This window comes from Arvicola amphibius, chromosome 2, assembly GCF_903992535.2.
Source record: "Arvicola amphibius chromosome 2, mArvAmp1.2, whole genome shotgun sequence".
Taxonomy (NCBI): domain Eukaryota; kingdom Metazoa; phylum Chordata; class Mammalia; order Rodentia; family Cricetidae; genus Arvicola; species Arvicola amphibius.
In genome coordinates this window covers 20,759,893-20,773,630 of record NC_052048.2, presented here as the reverse complement: position 1 = coordinate 20,773,630, position 13,738 = coordinate 20,759,893, and the positions used below count along the sequence as shown (strand labels likewise).

Genomic DNA, 13,738 nt, shown 5'->3' with positions numbered 1-13,738 from the left:
TTGAGGCACTTGTTGATGGAGAGACTGAATTTGACTTGTTGGATGTATTTGTGGATTTTGGAATGATTGTGGTAAGCAGAATTTTAACCCTGGATATTGGATCTCAGAATCTTTGAGTATGTTGTTTTATGTGGCAATAAAGTCTTTCCAGATGCTAAACCAAGACCTTGAGATGTGAAAATTGGTTTGAATTATCCAGGTAGAGTCAAGGTCATTACAAGGATGGTTTTCAAAGGCAGGTGAGCTTTGAAAATGGAGCTGGCCCACATTGGAGCACTGGACTGAGCTCCCAAGGTCCCGATGAGGAGCAGAAGGAGCGAGAACATGAGGGAGAAAGTCAGGAACGAGAGGGGTGCGTTCACTCATGGAGACGGTGGGACAGAACTAATGGGAGATCACCAACTCCAGTTGGAATGGGACTGATGGATCATGCGACCAAACCCGTCTCTCTGAGTGTGGCCAACAGCGGGGGCTGACTGAGAAGCAAAGGACAATGGCTCTGGGCTCTGATTGTTCTTCATGGACGGGCTCTGTGGGAGCCTTCTCAGCTTGGTCGATCACCTTCCTGGACCTGGGGGGAGTTGGGAGGACCTTGGTCTTAGCATAGAGTGGGGAACCCTGATGGCTCCTTGGCCTTGAGAGGGAGGGAGGGGAGGTATGGGTGGAGGGGAGGGGAGGGAAGGGGGAGAAGGAGGGGAGAGAAAGGGGAGAAGGAGGGGAGGGAGGGGGGAGGAGGAGGGAAGGAGATGGAAATTTTTAAATATAAAAAAAAAATAAACCATGAGGGAAAAAAAAAAAAAAAGAAAATGGAGCTGGCTTTGAAGGTAAAGGAATCAATCAGGACATGGCAAAGGCATGTAGGAGAGGCAAGGACATTAGGTCTTTCTAGCAGATCTAAGGCGGTCCTGTCAATACACTGACTTGAGCCCAGTGAGACTTCTGAACAAAAATGTGTTTTATGCCAGGAAATCTGTGGCATCGCATCAGAGCAGCAACAGGGATCTGACACATAAATACCTAAAGAAAAGGTTTTTTTTTTCATTTTGATTATTTTTGACTTTTTGAAAATAGTTATAAATTTAATATTCTTTCTTTCAGGAAAAATCCCTAAGATGCAGAAGTGTTCAGAGTAGCTTCCTCACGGGATAATTGAAAGCTGCATGCACTCCCTGTAATGTGAGAAGGGTTCCAGCTTGCCCAGAGGATTTGGCAAGATGAGAGGGCATAAAAATGGGAAGATACTTACTGTTTCCCTGTTCAAGCGAAAACAGGTGGGTTCCTGAGCTAAAGATGCTTCCCCTTGCTTTGATCTGAAGACAGAAGGAAATCCATCGTAAGGCCTGTCTACCTAGCTTCAGCATACTTATGATATATAATCGACTACCATGTTACTGCAACTCAGGAGTTATTTCTATCACGATATTTCCCTCCCACCATTTTCCTGTATGTACATACATACGTTTTAAATAATAAGTACACAATTTCATGTTTTATTTTGTTCATATTTGTCATTCTTAGGAATCTGTGAAAAGTATGTATGTGTATGTCTTTAGCACCTACTGTATGTGAAGTATGCAGTGGAGGTAAATGTAAAATAGAAGTATCCTCTGCTGTTATTCTTATTTTAAAATAAACAAAAAACTCATCCTTTAAGATAAACAAAACTTGCTCTCTGTGTGCCTGACTCTGAAATAAGGTAATTTGAACAATTTGATATATATAATTACACGGACTGTTTCCAGTGTTCAGGTGAGATAACATATTCATTTTAGAGCATGAAGTCCAGTAAATTATCCAAGGTCCCAGGACCATGAAGAGATGAAGCAGAAATTAAAACTTTTGTAAATTTGTTACCTTTTCATAGAAATAAAGGAATGCTGTCTAGAGTCAATATTTCAGTGGTGAGCAGGAAAAACGATGAACTAAAGCCTGAGTAATTTCATAGGAAGCAGTTTATCTTTCAGTACAACCCCCCAAAAAACTCCAGTATTAACACTGATGTCCTACAAAACCTGCTATTCTGAGAGGAATCTAGTAAATCTGGAGCTTATACAATTAGAAAGAGATGCAGGGATTCTCATTCTTACCAGATAGTAAAAGGTTAGCTCTTTTTCACCCTTCAGGAGGTCTCTGTTCAAAATGTATTGTGTCCGAATCTCCTGAGTTTGCCCACAGGACAAAGTACCAAGAACAAGTTCAAGATGAATAAAGCTCTTGCTCGGGGAAAAGATACGAGTTGCAGAATGATGTGCTTGTGTGTGAAGTTCAGTAAGCCACCAGTTATCATAGCAGTTATGGTTATTCTTGTAGGAGACCTAATGGGAAAATGAAGAGCACATTTGTGTTTAGTGTCTGTCTGTCTATCCAACTACCTACCTATACAATATCTTTTTGTAAAAAGTCTGTTTTCTTAAGTCAGTAACTGCCTTCCCACCTCCCTCTTAATGATGTGGGACAATGGTCTGTATTCTGTCAATTATATTTTAAATAAATGCTGATTGGTCAGTAGCCAGGCAGGAAGTATAGGCGGGACAACCAGACAGGAAATAGAGGTGGGACAATGAGAACAGGAGAAGTCTGAGAAGAAGGAAGTTCTTTCTGCAGTCCTGACCCAGCCACAGAGCAAGCAAGATGTAACTGCCTCACCAAAAAAGGTACCAAGCCACTTGGCTGACACAGACAAGAATAATGAGCTAATCTAAGTTGTAAATGTTAATAAGAAGCCTGAGATACTAGGACAATCAGTTTATAATGGTGTAGACCTCTGTGTGATTTCTTTGGGACTTAATGATTGTAGAAACCAGGCAGGACAGAAAACTCAGTCAACATCTTAAGTTTATTTAAGCTTCTGTATCTCAGGTTGGCTTTAAACCTTACACTTCTTCCTTCTGTCTCCTGAGTACTGGGATTAAGAAGTGCTCACCCTGAGCCAGATGTGATGGTGCACACCTTTAATTCCAGCACTCAGGAGGCAGACACAGGTGGACCTCTGTGAACTCGAGGCTAGCCTGCTCTACAGAGTGAGTTCCAGGACAGCCAGGCTGTCTCAAAACCCTCTGCCCCAGAAAGGAAGGAAGAAGAAGGAAGGAAAAAAGGAAGGAAGGAAGGAATGCTCACTATGCTTGTGAGGCTCATGTATATTTTTTTCTGTATAGATTTATTTCATTATTTGCATGTCAGGGTACTTATTTTCCCTTTACTTATTCATCCTTTTTAATTTCATATCTATATTCTTAATCAAGTCCTCCAACTTATTTTTTTTTATCCCATTGACCATCAAACTAAGTCTCTTCTTCCTGAACCTCTCTATTTTTGTGCCTTTTTTTTGGTGTGACCCACTTGGGGGTTATTTGATTGAGTGGGGGCAATGTGGAATATGATTCCCCTCCCCCTGCAACCTTCCACAATCTGCTCCTCTGGCAGGGTGGGGCCTTATGAGCCCCCAATCCATTATGAAGTGTTGATAGGCCTGGTTATGTACAGGTCTTGTGTAGGTAGCTGTTGCTTTATCTTCTTAAAACTTTATTGCTTAAGATTATTTGAATGTTCAAGCACAAACAAAAACTGTATTATTCTAAAGGAATCAGGGATAATCTAACTAATAATAGAAATATGAAAATATTAAAAACTTCAAGGCGATACAAGGCTGGTATTTCGTGTTCCTGAAGGCAGGCCATGCTGTAAGTGTCCCTGACACAGAACTTTCTGGCCTTCCTGATTTAAGTTTCCACATTACTCAGTTTGTGTTATTTCCTATCACGATTTCTTTTGTCCCCAGAGTTCATGCACCTCTCATACATCCTCATGTTGTGTAGTTGTGTAGTCCCCTGACCTAAGCCTTTTCGGCATCATGTCCCCATTCCCACTTACCGCGATGCCCATGAATGAAGTCGTGAAGTTGGACGTGTCAATGGCAAGGTTGACCAAGCCATGCTCATCAGTGGTGAAAGTGGACAGGTACTTAGATACATCCACACGGACAGTTATGTTTTTGTTGGGCATTGGCTGATTCTTCTCATCGACAAGACGAACCTAGAAACAGGAAAGTGATGTCTGGTTACCAATGCCAGCTAGCCACACCATCTTTCCAGTCTGTTCTGTTTACATCTCTGCCTCGTGCTCTGTCCCTGTCCCTTACTGAAGATCTTTACATTTATAAATGAGACATTTTCTGAGTTTTAAACTGTGATATTTCCTTTAAATATTCCTTAAGTTTTTGAAACCTGAAAGTTTATTTTTATTTTATTGTTTTTTAAATGACCATATTTACCTTTTATTTTGTGCCAAGTGTGTGTTGGAATTCAGAAGGGGGCATCAGATTCCCTGAGTTCCAGGTGGTTGTAAGCTGTATTGTGGGTGCTGGGAATTGAACCTGGGTCCTCTGAAACTGCAGCTAGTGTCCTTAGCCACTGACACATTTCTCCAGCTCCCTATTTTATTCTTTTTAATTGAGAAATAAGAATGTTGTATGAATTTTAGAGTACAATGCGATGTGGTGTCTTGCTAACTTCATGTAACGTAGAATAATTATATCCACTTAGTGAACTTATCCATTATGGCTGTCTGATGTGGGTGCTGGGAATTGAACTCAGGTCCTCAGGAGGAGCCATCTCTTAGCCACCGAGCCATCTCCCCAACTCCTTGTGCTAGTTACTTTTATATCAGTGTGATACAAACTAAAGTCCTTTTAGAAGGTAGAACCTGAACTGAAAAAAATTGCACTCCCTAGGTTGGCCTGTGGGCAAGTCTGTGCTGCATTTTCTTTATGATGATGTGGGAAGGCCTAGTCCATTGTGAGTGGGCCCACCCCTGGACAGGTGGCCCTGGGTTTCATAAAAAAGTAAACCCATCAAACCATAAGGAACAAGTCAGTAAGCAGCACTCCTTCATAGCCTCTGCTTCAGTGCCTGCCTCCAGGTTCCTGCCTTGAGTTCCTGCCCTGACTTCCCAGCTGTTAGGCTACCATCTTTCTTTCTATCTTTCATTTCTAGGGAACTCACATGTTTCTGTTTTCTCGTGATTTTTTCTCTACCCATGATGGCCTTGCCAAACCACAACACATTTTTCCATGTCTCCTCCAATTTGATAGTAAATAGTAAAAATAAATGAAGAAAGAAAGCGTAAAAGTCAAATTCAGACATAAACTTCCAAATATAAGTGAGGAAATTGCTCATCAACTTAGTCCAAAGATTATTTGTCATGAAAGCAAAGTTGAAAACTGCCCCAAACCTAGGTGATATTATATGAAAGGAAAAGGGCAGTTTACGCCATTGTATTATCTGGCCTAGAATTTACCAGCGTTGTTATTGCAAACATTGCTTTAGCCTTGAAAAATAAGTCTTTAAAAATGTTTCAGTAATTAAAAATGTTGCCATCTAGACAAAAGGCTGTTGATATCTCTTGGATGTTAAATGTTTCCCAAAGGCTTGGATCCCAGTGTGGTGCTATTGGTACTGGATTTGAAGTCCTTGGCTCAGTGGGAGTGTTTTGTCCAAGGAGACTGGAATCTGGGCTCTCTCTCTCTCTCTCTCTCTCTCTCTCTCTCTCTCTCTCTCTCTCTCTCTCTCTCATGAGAGGGAGAATCTGCCCTTCTTTTTATCTTCACTGTAATGTGTGGTGTCACTACAGACACAATTCACAATGGACTGAGACTTCCCTGGGCCTAAATAAACTTTTACCTTTATAAGTTAAAGGTCTCAAGTATCTTGTTATAGTAATGGAAAGCTGACTGACTAACACAATTACTTTTAAAAATTATTTCTGGGGAAAACTACATTAGAAAAGCTTTTTTTTTTTAATAAAGAGGGAATCAAAGAGAACATAGCCAAACTACACAGAAACAAAGAAACTATTACAGAGTTATGTAATGAAGGTGATAGTTTAAAATTTGCTTTGTTTTTCAACAGTTCACTCTCCTTGATAAACGTGAAACTTGCTATTATTTCTTTTTCTATGTAATTGCTGTAATATATTTTGATTTTGCAATTAAATTTTTTCTTAAAAATCTTGTGTCTGGGGTTGGGGTGATGGCTCAGTGGATGAATGCTTCTTATATGTGCATGAAGGTTCTGATTCCCAGCATTGCAGAGATGCCGAGTGGAAATGGCAGCAGAGCTTGGAAGGCCGAGACAGAGGCTCTCTGGAGCAAGCTGGCTAGCTAAACTAGCCAGCCCTGTCAAGCTTTGAGTTCAAGTGAGAGACTCTGAGCCAAAGAATAAGGTGAAGAACGCCTGAGGAAGACTCCTGATGTCAACCTGGGGTCTCCCGACGTGCACACCACAAGCACAAGTGTACCCACATCCATGTGTGCCTACACTCATGTAAAGACATATATGCACATGTATATGTATCACAACCGCACAAACATATACACAGAAGAACATTTCATGCCCCTAAGTATGATTATGGGGGATTTTACCTGCCCAAAGAAAGGTAGCCCTGGCCTGTAGTGCGTATCCGCTTTAGTAAATGTCAATGTGCTTAAGGTGTTTGCTATTTTACATGATCCATGACCAGAGAGTTCCACTCCTGAAAGAGAAAAAGAGAGAAGCTAGTTTTATCTATCCCAAGCTCACCTTCTACCTCTACCTCAGCTCTCATCCGTTATTACAGAATGCCACACTACTCTTTGAATAATTTTATGAGGTATCACATCTAATACATTTTTACTTATCCTGCATCTTCTGTTAGCCTTATTTTGAAAAATTGGTTTGTGTAGGTCATTATCAAATATATCTGAAGCTATCCATGCTTTTCAGAAGCACATGTAAGCACCTCATCGTCTGACTCAATTTCCTCCGTTCTGAGATTGAGTGTGATTTTGTGCTTTCCCTGGCCTATTGCTAATCTTCCAAAATGTCACTCATCCTCCACAGAGCGCATCAAATGCCAGCGTAAGGGTCCCCCTTCAGTCTCTGCATTAGAATTAACTACTTAAGTCCCAAATTCCTTATGGACATTTGATCACAGTTATACACATACACTCCAACACAATACACCCTCTGCTTTTAAACATTTAATTTCTTGAGATCAGTGACCTGTCATTTTCATAATATGTAGACTCTATAAAGTATACCAAATGGAATGGAAGTTTGATAAGTCCCCACTTAATTGACATTTATTTTAAAATAATACAGACCTGTTCCCTCCTCTTTGACCTTGGCTTCCACTTCTATATTCATGTCATGGCCTTTTTGTCTTAGCTGAAATATTTTGGTTTTTATAACTTTTCTGAAACATCCTTTATCATCTGCCTGAAGAGAAGAGGAGAGAGTTATCAAGCTCTTTTATTTGCCATCGAAATGCCAATTATAAGTTTGAAAAAACATTTTAAGCATTCAGATACCTATTTTGTGTGTGTCCTTTCCCAACCCTAAGGATGAATGGTTTCTTTGTTAATCTCTGGGTTATTTATAGCCAACCTTTGCCTCTCCTCTCTTCCAAAACTGGATCATTTTTCTACTGCATCAGCTCTCCTGGAGTTTCCAAGTGTGCCATCATAGTTTGTAATTGTAATTCTTTGCATATGTTGCTCCTCAAATGATGATATTCTTTCTCTCTTTTCTTCCCTTGACTAACAGTCCCTGCTTCTCAAACTCATCTTAGGCAGAACATTTTCTAAGAGGCTTCTATAACCTTTTCTAGCTCAACACTGAACTGGGATGTGTGCTCTTTTTATATATTTAAATATATTGGTCAACATTCACTGTATATGGTAGCAGGTTTTATCAGGATATTTTCATGCAGGTCTATGATTTACTTTGAACACGTTCTCCCCTCTCTTCTCTTTATACTCCCTCCTCTTAGTTCTTTTGTCCACCTAAGTCAGTGGTTCTCAGCCTGTGTGTGGGTTGTGACCTCTTGGGGGTTGGATGGTTCTTTCACAGGTGTCACCTATGACCACCGGAAAACAGATATTTACATTACAATTCATAGCAGTACCAAAATTATAGTTATGATATAGCAATGAAGATAATTTTATGGGGTCACCACTACATGAGGAACTGTATTGAAGGGTCACAGAAATAGGAAGGCTGAAAACCAATGGCCGAGGTGTTGTGCTTCTACTTTCACACCATAGGTAAAGGCTTGCATGACTTTATGTATCTTTACCATAAGATAGGATCCGCATATGGGAGCAAACATGTGATGTTTGTTCTTTTGAGATTGACAACTCTTTTTTTTCCCCCAAAGACAGGGTTTTGCTGTATCTTTGGAGCCTGTCTTGGAACACCTGCCTCTGCCTCCCACGTGCTGGGATTAAAGGCATGTAACACTACTGCCTGGCAAGATTGACAACTGTCTTAACACAATTATCTTTAGTTCTGTCCATTTTCCCACAAAATTGAATAATTTGGCTCTTGTTTATGACTGAAAAGTTTTATTCTACAGATTATACCACATTTTCTTTATCCACTCTTCCACTGACAGACACCTCAGTTGGTTTATAACATAGCTTTGTGAACAACGACGCAATAACGGTGGATGAGCAAGCATCTCAGTGGTGTGTTGACTTAGAGTCCTTCAGGTAAAGACTCGGCTGTGGTTGGTCATACAATAGATCAATTTTTATTTTAATTTTTTTGACCCTCCATTCTGGGTTCTTTAGTGGCTGGAGTAGCTTACATTCCCACTCTATAAGGGCTTCCTTTTCTCTGTATACTTGCCAGAATTTGTTGTTATTTCATGGACTCTACATATTCATGACTGTATTTTCTAAATAATGTGACTTATGTCTGAGACATTGGGAGCGTGCATATCCATTGACTAGACAAACCCTTATAGTAATTAGGTTTCTGAACTAAATGTTGTGACCTAGGTTTTAAAAAGATCATATCATAGGAATGCAACTTGACAAATATTTGTAATCCCAGCATTTGGCAGGTCGAGGCAGGAAAATTATTGTGAATTTGAGGTCAGTTTGGATTGCATAGTGGATTCCAAGCTAGCTATAAAATTGGGAAGCGAAAGCAAGAACAGGAGTTCGAGGTCATCCTTGGCTACAAAAGGAGGTTGAAGCCAGTGGGGGCTGAAAGAGAACCTGTCTCAAAAAAGCTGGTGGGTCTCAACACACGCACACCTCTCAAATTTGATCATAATTAATCTATAGACATTGTGAGTAATTTGAAAATAAAAACTTAGTACCAGTCTTCATGTTATTTTAAAGACCGGGACAGCTAGAGTGTGACTGGACTGGTCTTGTTCATCAGAGCTTTCCTTACTGCTCATCTTTGCGCGTTCCATGGCAGCCTCTCGCTGACTAGCTCCCTGCAGCCTCCATGCAGTGTCTGCTCTAATAGCCATCCCTGAACTTTTATTCCCCGAATTTTTAAAATTCTCCCCCTGAAAACAGAGTTCATGCACCCAACTTTAAATTTTTGTTGTAACTTTTATTTTATGTGTACGGACGTTTTGCCTGCATGTGTGTCTGTGCACCATGTGCATGCGGTACCCACGGAGGCTAGAAGAGGCTGTTGGATACTCTTGAAAGGGGAGTTACAGAAAGTTGTGAGCTGCCATGTTGGTGCTGGGAATTGAACCTAGATCCTCAGCGAGAGCAGCCAGTGCTCTTACCCACTGAGTCGTCTCTCCAGTCCTACCAGTTTTTTGGAGATGGGTTTTCTTTCAGCCTCCTCTGGCTTAGACCTCATTATATGGCCAAAGAAGACCTTGAACTCCTGTTCTTGCCTTTGATTCCCAATGATTAGAATTACAGATGTGAGCCTCCACACTCGGCTGCATCTAAATGTTTTCAATGCAACATATTCTTCTTTCAGTTGTTTTCCTTAATTATTCTTATTAAATCTCTTCTGTGACATAATAGGGTCTCTAATTGTGTTTTCTAGATCGTCCCCTTCTGGGCCAGATGCTCAATCATTGTTCAATATTTTCCTTTGTCATTTGGAAATGACATGACACTGGATCCCCACACTATCCCAGTTCTCCTTCCTTCCTTCTCCCCCCCCTCCCCCACTTTTTGACTTTTCAAGACAGGGTTTCTCTGTGTAGCTTTGAACCTTGTCCTAGAACTCACTCTGTAGACCAGGCTGGCCTCAAACTCATAGAGATCTGCCCACCTTTGCCTTCTGAGTACTGGGAATATACGTGCGCCGCCCAGCTACTATCCCAGTTCTTAACACCTGGCCTATTCTGTGACAAAAGCCAGGTTTGAACACTTCTTTAGCCCTTTAGAACATGACATGTTGATTGCTGATGGCAAGAAAAACCACAGAACTGGTCAAATGCGTGCACAGATTCATGTGCTCCATCTTCAACTGACTCCCTACCACGACCGCCCATTCTCACATTCCTTCCCCTACCCCAATGTTTTGCTTGATGACATTTCAAATGTATCCCCTGTCGTGTTGCATTTAGTGCTGTAGTTCATGAGAAAGTAAGAACCAGGGAGTGGTTTCTACATACCTGGCCGCTGAATTCTTCACAGATACTTTGTGAATCTTGGCCATGGCAGTGGGAGCGGAATCGTGAATATTTTCTGCACGCGCTAATTGTCACCAGACCAGGAACGGGCTTTCCATATGTGTATCTAGAACAGTAAAACAATCATTCCAAATGCCACTGTGTGTGAATGACTTAGATGTCTCTTCACCCGACCCATTCTCTGGTTCATTGTATTCATCTAAGGCACCTGTTTTATGTCCCTCGCGACTGTACTCTAGAACAGCTTATGACAACAGGCTGCATCCTGACATCTAAGTGGGGATGGAAATGTGCCTATAATTCTAAGACAAATGAGTCAGGGAGCTATTTGAAAATGCCTCTAAATGGAAAGATACAGATTTAGTATTTTTCCAAAGTTCTCCCTCCCTCCCTCCCTCCCTCCCTCCCTCCCTCCCTCCCTCCCTCCCTCCCTCTCTCCCTCCTTTCGTTCTTTTCCTCTCTCTCTCCCTCCATCCTTTCCTTTCTTTTGAATTTTTTTTTAAAACCGGGTCTCATTATGTGGTCCTCACTGTGTAGACCAGGTTGGTGTAAACTCGGAGATCTGCCTGCCTCTGTCTCCTGGGTACTGTAATTAAACACCTATTTTCCCCCCTCCTTTAGGTGAGGTTTTGCTATTAAGACTGTCCTGTGCATTGGTGAGGTGGCTCAACAGTTAAGAGCACTTGCTGCTCTTCTAGAGGACCCAGGTTTGGTTTCCAGCATCCACCTGGGGGTCCAGAACTGTCTGGAGCTCCAGTTCCATGGAGTCTGATGTCCCTTTCTGGCCTTTTCAGTCATCAGGCATGCATGTGCATAGACATAACTGTGGGCAACCCCCCCCCCCACATGCACAAAGAGTGCTTACTGTGCCTCCGGAGGAACTGAGTTCTGTCCCCAGCACCCACATCGGGTGGCTCAGAACTCTCTGCAGCTGCAACTCCAGTGCCTCAATGGATCTGATACCTCTGGCCTTCTTGAGTACCTGCCCAGGTATATGGCATATACCTATATACCCACACAATTAATTAAAAAATGACTGTCGAAGGCTGGGGAGATGGCTCAGAGGTTAAGAGCACTGGCTCCTCTTTCAGAGGATCCGGGTTCAATTCCCAGCACCCACATGGCAGCTCACAACTGTCTGTAACTCCAGTCCCAGGGAATCTGACACCTTCACACCAATGTACATGAAATAAAGTTAAATAAATTATTTTAAAAAAAGACTGTCTCTGCCGTCAGATTACCAGAGTTATTTTAGCTTTAAAAAAGAGAAAGATATACAATGACTATATTTCTAAGTATTTTAAAATAGTAAGTGAGAGGATGATTTGGGAAAGCAGTGGCTACAAAATAAAAACATGATTTATAAATAATATCACGATAACTCAATTTGTTTCTGCTGGATATGATACGCGGCACCACACGAGGCTGGAATCGGCTTGCTGTTTTAGGCCTGTGATTCTGGTTGTGGTGGAGGATTCTTGACTCTTGCCTTAGATTTGTAATGAGAATTTCTGTGAGTGGGGCCAGGGATTCTAATTTTAATTAAGCTCCTCCCATAGAGCTGATATAGAACAATACCTGAAAATCTCCCCTTAGCCCACCTGTGAGGTTGGTATAGCCTCATGGCCATAGCTTTCTTCTTGTACATCCCTTCTAATGCTTGTATGTGCTGATGAGTAATGCACCACTAAATATTATTTAAGGTACATCCTTTCAAATAGAATATGGACATTAAAATAAGATAAAAAATAATGTAACTCACAAGCCGCAGGCTGACACCTCAAATGCCTCTTCCAGGAAAGCAATGATCTTGGGCATTTTTACTTTCACCTCAAATTTGGGCAAAACTGTTTTGAATAGAAGAAAAAAAGAGGTAGGAGATCTCATCAGTATTACCAAGGGATTTCATTAGAGGAACCTGTGACATAGAATCACCTGGAAGGAGCACCAGTGTCAATACCGGGAAAGAGATGCTGGCACTCATTACTGTGAGCAGTTTGTGCCGTGCTAACTTGGTGAAATTGGGACTGCATTTCCCAGACTTCTCTTCTCTGGTTTTGTGCAAGATTTCAAAGGTGGGTGAAATATCCCTGAGTCTGAAGACCACCGCAGTTAGATGTAGGAACAGAGGGTCAGTGGGCTCCAGTGTGACCGACCTCCCTCCCTCCTTCCCTCCCTCCCTCCCTCCCCGCCTCTCATTTTTATCAAGTGCTAGCTAGTCTGACAGACATCCCCAGCCTTGCTACCAGAAACCTGGTCTACTGCATGGGAGAATATCAGAGGTGACAGCTCTCTGCAGGTCTTCTGCTGATTTCCATGAATCTTCCACTCCGGCAACTGAAGGTGCCGCCTCTCCCCCACCCCAACTCCCTCATGCTCTGACTAATCCATGTCCACCTCAGAACTTGTTAGTCATGTTCTAAGATTTGCCACTTCCTCTTGTTGGAGCCTTCTCTTCCAACCTCTCTCACGGTTGTGAAAGGCACTACCTTATGAAGGCTGTTGTCCCAGCTCTGGGAGTGTTGAGAGCCCTGTTTTTTGATTGGTTTTCTGACACTGACTTCTGCCATCCACATATGAACACACAGAGTGCGAACATACCACCCCCAACATGCACACACATGCATGCACCTCACATATATACACAGAAGTAACCCCCAGATTCCAGTGTCATGAATACTTGGAGGATTCTTACCATATTCGTTCACCTCAAAGGCGTGCTCTATTTTCTTCCCAGAGTCCTTCTGCACTACAACCTTGTAGGTACCCAGAGCTGGCTCAACTGACAGTGGGAACGAGAGCTGGTGGAGTCCTAGTTGCAGATCGATGTTTCGCCATTGAAAAATTCGGTTCCTCTTGGGATTCTACAGAAAGAAATGAGTTGTGTAAACAATTCAAACATAGTTTGATTAGGGATCGGCTTTTCAGGCAATAACAACATTGGGAGATTAATAAGTGGTTGAAGAATTAGTGCTAAAGTCATGAACCCACTTTTAAAAAGATTCCCAGACTGAATAACAGAAAACAGACGGCGTGGGCACCAGCTGCGGGATCCTATGGATCCCATAGCCGCACCATCCCGAATGCATCAACTATTCCTGATGTTGGAAGTCAAGCGGGTTAGGAGGGAGACCCTGCATCTACGTGATATAATAAATCTCTTTTTGATACATGTTTATTTTGGCCTGAAATATTTGAGGAGTCATGAAATCACAGTACCCTAAAGAACTGCAATTCTTCATTTAACTTTTATTTTTACAAAGAACTTGAGGTAGGCCCCCCCAAAAGTAGCACTTGT

General features: G+C 41.9%; 1 protein-coding gene across 1 annotated transcript in view; it reads right to left on the bottom strand.

Moving 5' to 3' along the window:
* LOC119807786 (pregnancy zone protein-like) overlaps window positions 1-13,738 on the bottom strand; it is a 46,218-nt gene that overhangs the window by 27,139 nt on the left and 5,341 nt on the right. Inside the window, exons 6-13 of the mRNA XM_038319938.2 lie at window positions 13,136-13,304; window positions 12,203-12,287; window positions 10,423-10,546; window positions 7,139-7,253; window positions 6,419-6,528; window positions 3,871-4,032; window positions 2,088-2,315; window positions 1,247-1,310 (exon numbers count right to left, since the gene is read on the bottom strand). Coding sequence (XP_038175866.1) covers window positions 1,247-1,310; window positions 2,088-2,315; window positions 3,871-4,032; window positions 6,419-6,528; window positions 7,139-7,253; window positions 10,423-10,546; window positions 12,203-12,287; window positions 13,136-13,304 — 1,057 coding nt within the window. The remainder of the gene's footprint in view (window positions 1-1,246; window positions 1,311-2,087; window positions 2,316-3,870; window positions 4,033-6,418; window positions 6,529-7,138; window positions 7,254-10,422; window positions 10,547-12,202; window positions 12,288-13,135; window positions 13,305-13,738) is intronic.